This window comes from Ooceraea biroi, chromosome 2 (genome assembly GCF_003672135.1).
Source record: "Ooceraea biroi isolate clonal line C1 chromosome 2, Obir_v5.4, whole genome shotgun sequence".
Lineage (NCBI taxonomy): Eukaryota > Metazoa > Arthropoda > Insecta > Hymenoptera > Formicidae > Ooceraea > Ooceraea biroi.
In genome coordinates, this window is record NC_039507.1 from 15,388,713 (window position 1) to 15,400,114 (window position 11,402).

Below are 11,402 nucleotides of genomic sequence, written 5' to 3' on the forward strand. Positions count from 1 at the left end.
CATACATATATAGATTTTTTCAAAATAGATCTTTTTTTAATCAAGTTCCTTTATATGTATTATTGCATTAATACATAGTTTTTGTTACTCTTAAATTACTCTTAAATAATAATATACATTTAACTGCTTTTGAATTAAACATAAATCTGTCTATTATAATCTATTACTCGCAATAAGAAATAAATGCGAGATATATTCGAAAATCAGTTTCGAGTTTCCAGAGGACAGTTTTGATGTACTTTGGCAGGAAGGATTGCAAACAGATTGCACTAGCAGCACGTTTGTGGAAACATTCCGACAGCTACTTGCCTCACCAGATCGTGGGATGCAAAAATGTATCAGTGGATAAAAATACGAACTCATAATCCTAAAAGTTGTCCATAAAAGAAAGATTTATAAACAGAAAGAAGTATCTCTGTAAACAATATATTTCAAACAAGATAAACAAGCAACATTTTTGGAAAGTCATAATTATTCAATTATTCATTCTTCTTCCAACAATTATATTAAAAGTGATATAATGATCGGTTTACGATATCAAAATTTATGATGATCAGTATGTTACTAGACAGATTGTTACCATAAACAATATTTGTTTCTTAACTACTTATTTAATTAGTAATTAACACTTAACTATACAATTACTATAATTATTTACACACAATTCTTAATCTACTGGCTTCAGGAATTTCAGCTTTTTCTCCACTGGTTCGTCTTCAGTCTTCGTTTTTCTATGCTGTGACTTTCTAAGTTTCTTTACGGCATCAAATTTCGCTCGCATCTTTTGCCATGTTACAGTCATTTGCTCGTCTGATATGTCAGCTTCTGGTTTTACTTCTGTTCGAGCTCTCGCATTATCTCTTGCTTCCATTAGCTTCTCTATCGCTGGATTCATCCCTTGGAAACTTAACCTACCATCAGTGAGACCCTCGCAGAAAACATAGCTTGGTTCCACAAGGAATTTTCTACTTAAACATCAAATGAGAATAACTTATTAAATCTTAATATCACAATTGAAATGATATACAATACCAATATGTAATAATATGTTTAAATTATTTTGAAATTATACGTAATAACACACTGTTTTTAGTATTTATAAATTTCTATTAATTGATATTAATATGTTAATCATTAATCTGTATATAAGCTTTAGTACTCGGAAGAAGTAATGAAAGATAATGCGCTTACGATGTCTTTTTCATGCGTGATTTCAACTGGCTACCAAAGTACTCTTCTCCTTCTTCTTCAAATTGCTCCTTCTCAACTTTGTCCTTTGTCCGCTTCATAAACTGTGAATAAGTATTGTCATATAGCAATGCAACTTTGCATAGTTTGTTACTTTAACTCACCTTCATTTCTAATATACTCTTTGACAGAGCCACCCTCTTGTTATCCATTTTTGTAGTGAATAATTTTCATAGATCTGAAAGGATAACAATACTTTTCTCTGGAGACTGTAAAACTATTAAAGATTCTGACAGACTGTTACATATCAACTGTCAAACAACATATGTAGAACAGGTCCTACACGTTATCCTAAACAACGTAAATACTAACATAACTTTTTTTCTTTAGATTTTTGTATCTCTTTATAATAACAAGATATCAAAACATAATGTTTAATTGGTTAAAGTCAACAGATATCAGTCATGGAAATGCATCACATTTTTGAAAAGAATTGGGAAAATAATATTTTTTTTTAGTGTGGGGAAAATAATATAAAAAGTAAAGGTTAGATTATAGACTAAGAAGTTTCAGGTGTCAAAAAATTCAAAATATTAAAAGGTTGACTACAGGTGCAGGTACAGAAGGATTAAATCAATAAAAAAAGAATCTTTAGATTGCAATCCTAATAATAATGATGATTATATTTGACTTTCGGCATGACGAGTATTGGTCGTCGACGTTCCAAATTAAAATAGTTTAATTATAAGATTTCAAGAAATTAAGAAATCTTATATGACTAACGATATTTAATGTTGATTGTTATGAATTCGTTAAAATTTATTTGCTAACCAGATTGCAACAATATTTTACACCCTCGAACTGCTCCGAATTGTCCGAACACTCCGAACTTTGAATACTAACATAAATACTAACAATATAGATAGCCAACCTTATGTAAACTGCCTGACTTAAAAACTTCTCTAGATGTTGAACTAGATATTATGGTGGATTCACATCGCTTTATTTTTCGTTATCCAATAGAAGACTCCGTTTTCTAGAGATTCTAGTGAATAAAAATGAGTTTGCTGAATGCAGGAATTTGGTGTCAAAAAATCTCTAGGCAATACAGGGACATTACTATTGTCAAGTGTACATACATGCATACTCGACTATGAGATGCACATGGTACCGATTTAACCTCGAATATTCGACAATATTTCTTACAGTAAATTGTGTATTTATTAAGCAACAATTTTAAAATTGTGTTGAATATCGGATAAAATAAAATATATTATTGGTAAAGTATATTTTTCAATTCTTTATAATTATTAATTCTTATTTTATTATATTTGCCTTTTATATTTAAAGCAATGAAACGTATAAAACAGTATAAAAGCGATATTTTTCTTGGCACAAATTGTGAAAAGATAATGATTTTACAGTTATCGTTTTTTCAAGTTAAATTCAAACTGAATTTGATATTTTATACATTCATGCATAATAAATCATACAAGTATCAAAAACTCAACCAAACATACGTTTTAACCAAACTTTTTTTAACATAATTTTACATACTATCATACTCTTGAAAAAGATCATTGTATTACTCGTTATTTTATTCTGTCACATTTTCTTATGCATTTTATATTATAAATAATATATTTCTAATGCAGGCACAATGGCTAAATCACACGCCACCAATAAAGCCCCGCGTAAGCAGGGCTTCAATCGTTCTGGGCACAGTATGAACCCTGAACGTCCTAAGGAAGGATTGAAAGGAGTTGCTAAAGTACGAACAAAAGCAACTATCAAAAGATTGCAGATGTATCGCAATCAGAAACCAAAACGCAATCGTGTTGGAGAAATCATCAGTCCTGCACCGTTTCAAGGCTGGCACAGTTCTGGGACCATGTCGCGTGTTGAACCATCCCAAAGGTGGTTTGGCAATTCAAGAGTCATCTCACAAAACGCTTTACAAAAGTTTCAGGATGCGTTAGGAACAGCTATGAAGGATCCTTACAAAGTGGTCCTGAAACCCACTCAGTTGCCTGTAACTTTACTTCAGCAGAAAGCAGCGAACGCAAGAGTACATTTGTTGGACGTAGAAAGTTTCGGGAGTGTGTTCGGTCCGAAGAAGGTGAGAAAGAGGCCGAATCTGGCGGTGACATCGTACGACGAATTGAAAACGCTAGCCGAGAAGAAGGAAGATACTTACAATAAGGAAAAGGACATCAAGGACCACGATCTCGTTCGAGAGGACACCGGTGTGAAGGACGCGCAAAGAGACTGGATTATGGCAGCGGGACAAAGCAAGAGAATTTGGAACGAGCTGTACAAAGTCATCGACTCTTCCGACGTTGTTCTGCAGGTATTGGATGCGAGGGATCCAATGGGCACCAGGTCCCCTCCCGTAGAGAGATATCTGAAAACCGAAAAACCTCACAAACACCTGATGTTCATTTTAAATAAAGTGGATTTGGTGCCGGTATGGATTACGCAAAGATGGGTGGCAATCTTGAGCAAGGAATACCCGACGGTTGCCTTTCACGCATCCTTGACGCATCCGTTCGGCAAGGGCTCGCTGATAAATCTGCTGAGGCAGTTTGCAAAATTGCACGTGGACAAGAAGCAGATTAGCGTGGGTTTTATAGGGTATCCTAACACGGGGAAAAGCTCCATCATAAACACTCTGCGCTCCAAAAAGGTGTGCAAAGTGGCGCCTATAGCTGGAGAGACGAAGGTGTGGCAGTACATAACTCTCATGCGCCGTATCTACCTGATAGATTGTCCAGGTGTCGTTTATCCGTCGACGGAAACCGACACGGAGAAGGTATTGAAGGGAGTTGTGAGGGTGGAACTCATTCAGAACCCGGAGGATTACATTGTTACCGTTCTGGAAAGAGTAAAGCCCGAGTACATACGTAAAACGTACAAAATACAGGGATGGACAGATCACGTCGATTTCCTAGAGAAGCTGGCGCGTCGAAGCGGTAAGCTCCTAAAAAAGGGAGAACCCGACATTGCGATCGTCGCACGTATGATTCTGAACGATTGGCAACGTGGTAAACTGCCGTTTTACGTTCCACCAGTCGGCTTCGAAGAACCTTTACCGAAACAAGTGAATGCAGATGAGACAGCTACGAGTAAGACGCAAGATAATGCAACGAATGAAAATAATGATGAAGAGCAACAACAGACTCGTAACTCACCTACGAAAGAGCAAGCGAAGAATCAAATAATGGTAGTGCAAGAATTTCGAAAAATACACGTTAGCTTGCCGTACTCGGGTGATGATGTCAGAAAAGATCTAGAACAGGACAAGTCTCTCGGTGCGAGTATTGTAGAAGACGAAAGTAGCGCGGAAAGCGAAACAGAAGACGTTGAAGTAGAAGACGTTTCACGTACAACGAACGATAAACTTGATACAGATGTGCAGAATCAAGAAAAAACATGTTCCTTAAATGATGACGAAAATGTTACAGAAAATAATGATGAAAATGCAAGCAAAGAAGAATCTAAAATGGACGAAAGTGGCTATTCAGACAAGGAAATTTGTTTTGAGCAGGATAATCTGAAACAAAGCGCATTTAGTGTGCTCGATGATAACTTTGACTCGAGTGACGATGAAGTAGATTCTTATAAAGTTGCATCAAGAAGCGGCACGTTCACTGTCTCGTCAATATCCTCTGCAGAAAAAGCACAATCGAAGATTAAATTAACGAGCAAACAACGGAGGGCCATGGAACGTCTCAATAAGAGGAAAAAGATAGGAAGCAACTTTTACGAAGTGACAAACGTAAAGAACAGAAACAGAAATAGAAAAGTCCCGAGGACCAAGAGGAAATAATGGATCGGTAAATTTGCAAGTCACTATATTCAGGTGTGCTTATATACGAAATACCTATCGCGTAGATATTTGTAAAATTTAAGAAATAGAGTAAAGCGTGGTAAAAAATATACTTTATATTTGTTAAACTTGTTACATCCACCTTGTTTGTCCATAATTTATCACGTTCTTATAACATTCTTATATATTTCTTTCTTTTTATAAAATTATATTTCTTTATTCTTAGAAATTATACTTATAAAATACAAAGGCAAATAGAATAAAACAACGCGTATATACAGTAATGGTTTGAATTACATTGCGTTACTGTACGTGCGCAATAATAAATGATATATAATTATATATTTATACGAGGATCGTTTGATGAGTCCTTAGAAAATATATGAGAGGGTCGCACTAATATCACATTGACTGTTACACAGTTGACGTGTGTGTGTGTGTGTGTGTGTGTGTGTGTGTGTGTGTGTGTGTGTGTGTGTATATTTTTTAAGGACTTATCAAACGACCCTCGTACATAGGCATATTAAGAAAGCGCCATGCTTTCTTCCCATTTTATTTTATTCCTAGATCCAATTTCGTTTAATGAGATATAGCACAACTCTGCGCAACCGTTGAATAAACGCTTGATTACCCTGATACGATAACATGACGCTCTCTATTTTATCATAGTTAAACTCTGTCTCCTGCACGTCCAGAGTGACTACCTTGAGCATAAAGCACACGTGTAGAAACTCGTACTTGGCATCCTTTGCCAGCTTGGCGTCGAACTTCTCCCTTGTGAACGGCTCTGTATCACAGCCCATTCGTTTCAGCACAACGACGAATGTCTCGTGATAAAGATCTATTAGTTCCTCGATATTCTCATCATGCACATCGTCGTTCGTGCTGGAAAGCACGAAGAATATCATCTCGCGCAACGGACTGAAGAACAGGTAGTTCTGAAAGTCCACGAATTTCACGTCATCCACGTGACCGCTCTCATCGCAGTGGAACATAATGTTGTTCACCCAGAAGTCCGAATGGATAATAGTGGACCAGGGCTCCTCGGGCACGGCGGTCCAAAGAGTGTCCATCATGTCGCTCAAGGCTGATTTGCAGCGATCGATGTGAACGGCTATCTGCGGATCCTCTGCCATCTTAGTTACCATGTCTTTTTGTACTTGCTCAAATTCGTCGGTCTTGAAATCTATACACTTGCTACGTTGTTTCAGTATCTCGAAATAGTCGGCACGCTTATATTTACTAGTCATTCCGAGCGCGTGAAATCTGGCCATCGCTCGTATCGCGACTCTCGAGTGCTCGAGGTCATACCCTGGCAACAAGAAACTAACTAAAATAAATGTATGATTTCATGCAGTATACTATTCTATATATATTCTATATATTCTATATAATTATATAACATTCAGGGGCAGACTGAAAGGGTAGGCGCTGTAGACGCCGCGTGCTCTCAAGAAATTAAAGTAAAAAAATCAAGTCAGGAATTCTCTACATTTTAAAAAAACATACTTCAAAGAACAACGAAATTCCTTCTTATTAAACACTTATTTATAGCTTGATTCGTATATTTCTTTGAAGTCAAGAGAAATTTGTGTAAAACCCCGAGGAAACAATGGCGTCAAGGATTAACGCAATAAATTCTCTTTATTCACACAATTGTAAATCAGGTTGACAATGAAAAAACATGCATTATGTGTTACGTAACGAGTGACGTAAAGTAACTTGTACCGATTATAATCAATTTACTATCTTTAATAACACTGATATCTTTAAATAGGCCAATTAACTTCATTTCAATTGCAATCTGCATTTTTATCAGATATAACTTTATAATTTACTATTTCATCTTATGTCAAACTTATGTTAAAATTAAATATTTCATAATAATTCTAAACATCGTGTTGATTCTAATATTTACGAATAAATTAAAGTTTTTTGCAGCGTACGATTATTTTTCAAGTATAAAAAACATATTTTTCATACCTTTCGCCCTGTTACCAGTATAGTATCCACGCGCCTTTAAATTCTCCATTAAGATAACGGCATCGTCATCGAATTCCACGTCTGGGCTCAAAGAGAATCGGGATTGATAATATTTGGGCAGTACGTCGAATAGCTCGTCTTCTTTTAATCCGGCTTCTCTCTCCAGTTCTTGATAATGCGGCAAGATGTGCTCATACATAAAGATCTCCTTTTTGAAGGTATACGGACTGTCGAAGATTCGCCGTTGGTACTCCGTCGGCGGAGGCATTTTCGCCACGAGATGAAGATCCTCCTCTTCCGCGTCATCGTCACGCTTAATTACCGCGTGAACCTTCAAGATGGTACTGCCATAATTCTCGCCGGGCGGCAACAGGTTGTCAGTTGTGTAACGCATCACGATCAACCGATCGCCAAACGTGCGGCTAAGTATTGGCTGCAATTCGCGCAACTCAATCGTCTTCAATTCGTTGCTCATAATTGACAGTGCAAGGTGCGTTGATAATTCACTCGTCGTCCACGCTAGAGCTGGTTACCAGTATCCACCAGTATCAGACCGACACTGATGATAAATCGAGATAGAAGCGGGCGTGAGATAATCGCGCGCGCGCCCCTGATTCAACACCAGTCAGGAATAATCATTCCTCCAATTGCAAGCAGCAAGAGCGGTCCGACTCCTTCCTAGTCTCGACCGCATGCGAGCGACCAATTTTCGCACCGCACGTATTCACGATTGCGCAACCGTCACGCTTGTACGTGCTTCATGTGCCGGATGAGATTAATCTCCGCATGCGAGGTCGAGGCAGAGACCGAGGTATAGGCAGAAAAATAAATAGAGGTAAAGGCAGAAACGTGCGTTACCGATTCACGCGCGGAACGCTCGACAAACAAGCCCAAGCGCCAACGCTCCGGCCGAGACCGTAATGGGTCCACGTGCCTCACGGCACACTCGCTGCTTCACCGTTTCTATTTCGGTCCTTTGGCGATGATTATCCGCCAGTTTGTCCTCGTTTCGCTCTCTTTCCCATGATTCACGCGCAAACTACAATCTACTTGCTGTCGTTCTAGCAATCACACTATACCACGTAACAAGCATCTCTCGCACGAATCTCGCTATCGCCTAGATAACATCGATACATAATGTTAAACGTTAAAAAAGTTATCTTGCTGCTTTTGTTTACCGATTTAACTGATAGATTAGATTATTTAGCAATTACTGTTCTAGACACGGTGATAAACAGGATAAATTTATTTCTATAAAATGATAGAACAGTATAAAAATATGTACCTTTCTGACATGTATTCATATCGCAAGCATCGAGTATATCATTAATATTATTTTTTTATAGAAATATGAAATAGATGATTAAAGTAACAAACATATTAAACGTAATATAATGACGAATAAAAAAATCGCATGCTATATTAGATATTAGAAGCTTGTAAAAGTTTATAGTTCACAAATTAATAGATTGTCTTAAAAGATGAGTTATTTTATCGGCGTGGGATCAAATTTGCCTGGAAGATGACAAAAGGTTATTGACAGCAACGACCAACTTTGATTAAAACACATGTCATCTCATTATTATTATTAATCAATAAAAATAGCTTTTATCATACGAATTTTGACAAGCATCTAATATCTAATTATTATCTTATCCGACGTTTTATCATTCACAAAACTTTACTTCGTTTGAAATTTTTTTTATCACTTTTATGTAAATTTATTACGACTTTCACCTATCATCGATGATGGTAAAATGCTTATGATGTTCGATCTTCTTGTTCGATCAGTTTGCTATGAATACTCCATAAATTCTGTAAAAAAAAAACAAATATATGGATAAACTCCAATAGTAACATTCAGATATAATCAGCTTGTGAGATAAATAAGAAACAGATATTATATCGTACATCACATAAGGTGTTTACACGGAGCAAAAAGGAAAATGGATATGTATTATTGATATTAGACTGATAGAATTCAGAGAACTTCGAGATTGATCGTAAAACACACAAACATAACTACCGTTTCAATTATATTGCACTCTACGGCGGGGAATTGCATCTCCATCTTCCTCAATCAATTTGCGATGTACCTCACTGAGCGCCTAAATAGCATATAGATTAAAGACAAACTCCTAATAATCTATCTGAAGCTTGATATTAATTAGCATATCACTCTGCGATGAAAACGAAATATTATGTTAACGCAAACAAAATCACTGGATCACTGTCTGAAATACTGATCTTTACGTTACCTTGAAATATTTCACCGTTTTCACACGTAACTCCAGAGTCGCGTCCTCATCGCAAATTATGAGCGTACGAGGGTGCTGTTGGAACGCGGAGACCGTCCACATGTGATTGACACCCTCTTCAATCGCTTTGTAAAGAGCGAAAGCCTTGTTAGATCCGGTGATAAGAATCATCACTTCTCTAGCGTCCATCACAGTGCCAACGCCTACAGTCAAGGCCTGCTTCGGCACCTTGTTGATGTCGTTACCAAAGAATCTCGCGTTAGCCTCCAAAGTGTCATGCGCGAGGGTCTTCACCCGCGTGCGGGAAGTTAACGACGAGCCTGGCTCATTGAAAGCTATGTGTCCATCTGGACCAATACCTAATTTTACAAAATCAATCATGTAACATCGTCAAACACTTGATGATTGATGAGCTTGTAAATTAAATTAAAATTACATTAAAAAGAAATAATTAAAAGTTGTGACGTCAGGACTTAACAAAGTGCTTATTGAAGGCATCGGCATACCTCCAATGAATAATTCTATTCCGCCAGCTTCCTTGATCTTTCTTTCGTAATCATTGCACTCTTTCTCAAGATCTTCCGCGTTCCCGTCAAGTAAATGCACATTTTCCCGATCGATGTCTATGTGTTTGAAGAAGTTGTTATACATGTAATAGTGATAGGACGTTGGATGGTCTCTTTTCAGGTCTACATATTCGTCCATGTTAAATGTCTTAACATACTTGAAGGAGACCTTGCCCTGCTGATAATATTCTATCAGTTTTTTGTACATTCCCAAAGGTGTACTACCTGCATAAGAAAAAAAAGCAATAGGGATTAGTAAGATGATTTAACTAAACAAATACAAACTTAAATTCACATTATTCTGTACCTGTAGGAAGCCCAAGGACAAAGTATTTGTTTTGATTAGGCTGGAAGTCATTGATCCTCTTTGCAACGTACTTTGCTGACCATTCTGCGACATAGTCCACTGTATCACAAATCACCAGACGCATGATGAATATTGATGTAAATTGCAATCAGACACTGCAAAATAAATAGGATTAATATTTCTAATAAATCAATGCTGATCTATGCAAAATTTTATTATATATTTTTGAAGAATGTTTCTCAAAACGTATGAGCAACAACATAGAGCAGTTATTACAATCCGTTTTATCTACAGTCTGCACATGTGCATTTTTAAAGATAAGCTCACAAGACTGACTTTTATCTTACATATGACTATCAAAAAATAACATTTGAGTTTGAAAAAAGCTTTTCATAAATATATCATTCTTAAATGTTTTTCAGCAGAATTTTTAATGAACGTTATATCAATAAATTATAAATGAAAACTATATTTTTCTATGTGACTTATATATACAAATTTATAAAAAAATAGAAATATTAAAGTATTTAAAACTGATTATTATAGTCACATCTTGTACTTCCACATCAGGCACTTTTCGAATCGAATATATTACATATTGGAAGCATAAAACATTAATGCAGAACCAATGTATCATCTGCTGACTTGTACATACGTATATAGTAATTTACTTTTGGGGTCAACAACCAACATATTTGACCTTCAGTTAACAATACGTGGAAGATAAAGCCAACAATACTGTCTAGTTTATTTGTCCTGTCCTGTTTCTATTCTATTATATGAAGATTATATTATATTACATAATATGTTCTGTTATTCCTACCAGTGTGCCTTCTGTTTTTGTTTAACATTTAGTGAACAAAAGAGCAGTTTAATTTATCAGTACTACTACTAGATAACAGAATAAAGCCAGGAGAGGAATTCTATGAAGTCGCGTAGGAACAAATAAACCATAAAATGACTAAAAAAAGGAAAAGGCGCAAACCTGTGTACCGCCACAAAGATAACCGGCACAACGAGAGTTCAGGCACTGATAATTACTGCTCGATAAAATTCGAAAACTCACGTCTTGTACGGTCAATCTCCCCACCTAAAGCATCTGTAGCGGCCAAGCGCCGAAGACATCAGTGCCGTAGATAGTGGAATTATTGTACTAGAAACTAAATGATGCATCGAATAAGAGCACGTAAAATAGAAACAATAAATTTCTTGTTTAATAAATTCTTATCAATATCAATATTGATATTAAAATAATGTAAGATACATATGTA

General features: G+C 36.4%; 4 protein-coding genes across 9 annotated transcripts; 1 reads left to right on the top strand and 3 right to left on the bottom strand.

Annotated features, from left to right (window-relative positions):
- Window positions 1–410: 410 nt before the first annotated feature.
- On the bottom strand, window positions 411–2,126 carry LOC105280076 (M-phase phosphoprotein 6). Of its 2 annotated transcripts, none has more exons than XM_011340270.2 (4): window positions 2,020–2,126; window positions 1,353–1,426; window positions 1,192–1,292; window positions 411–968 (listed from the first exon to the last, which is right to left on the bottom strand). In XM_011340270.2, exons 2-4 carry the CDS (start codon window positions 1,398–1,400, stop codon window positions 668–670), a joined length of 450 nt encoding a protein of 149 aa, XP_011338572.1. In that variant the 5' UTR covers window positions 1,401–1,426; window positions 2,020–2,126; the 3' UTR covers window positions 411–667. The 2 variants fall into 2 exon arrangements, with proteins under 2 accessions (XP_011338572.1, XP_011338573.1); XM_011340271.2 differs by having other exon boundaries at window positions 411–965; window positions 2,020–2,125.
- Window positions 2,127–2,303: 177 nt separating this feature from the next.
- On the top strand, window positions 2,304–5,125 carry LOC105280078 (nucleolar GTP-binding protein 2). The gene is made up of 2 exons (XM_011340273.2): window positions 2,304–2,467; window positions 2,844–5,125. Exon 2 carries the CDS (start codon window positions 2,849–2,851, stop codon window positions 5,015–5,017), a length of 2,169 nt encoding a protein of 722 aa, XP_011338575.1. The 5' UTR covers window positions 2,304–2,467; window positions 2,844–2,848; the 3' UTR covers window positions 5,018–5,125.
- On the bottom strand, window positions 5,116–8,077 carry LOC105280077. Of its 2 annotated transcripts, XR_003406158.1 has the most exons (3): window positions 7,001–8,077; window positions 5,499–6,329; window positions 5,116–5,468 (listed from the first exon to the last, which is right to left on the bottom strand). XR_003406158.1 is itself a non-coding variant. In XM_011340272.3 (2 exons), exons 1-2 carry the CDS (start codon window positions 7,473–7,475, stop codon window positions 5,581–5,583), a joined length of 1,224 nt encoding a protein of 407 aa, XP_011338574.1. In that variant the 5' UTR covers window positions 7,476–8,077; the 3' UTR covers window positions 5,116–5,580. The 2 variants fall into 2 exon arrangements, 1 of the variants encoding a protein (XP_011338574.1); XM_011340272.3 differs by having other exon boundaries at window positions 5,116–6,329.
- A 153-nt stretch (window positions 8,078–8,230) lies between these two features.
- On the bottom strand, window positions 8,231–11,395 carry LOC105280079 (glucosamine-6-phosphate isomerase). 4 transcript variants are annotated; one of them, XM_011340277.3, is made up of 6 exons: window positions 11,222–11,395; window positions 10,132–10,286; window positions 9,765–10,049; window positions 9,259–9,617; window positions 9,027–9,108; window positions 8,231–8,815 (listed from the first exon to the last, which is right to left on the bottom strand). In XM_011340277.3, the coding sequence occupies exons 2-5, from the start codon at window positions 10,253–10,255 to the stop codon at window positions 9,031–9,033; spliced, it is 846 nt and encodes a 281-aa protein (XP_011338579.1). In that variant the 5' UTR covers window positions 10,256–10,286; window positions 11,222–11,395; the 3' UTR covers window positions 8,231–8,815; window positions 9,027–9,030. The 4 variants fall into 4 exon arrangements, with proteins under 4 accessions (XP_011338579.1, XP_011338576.1, XP_011338578.1 ...); XM_011340274.3 differs by having other exon boundaries at window positions 8,232–8,815; window positions 11,198–11,395; XM_011340276.2 differs by having other exon boundaries at window positions 8,232–8,815; window positions 11,117–11,395.
- Window positions 11,396–11,402: the final 7 nt, after the last annotated feature.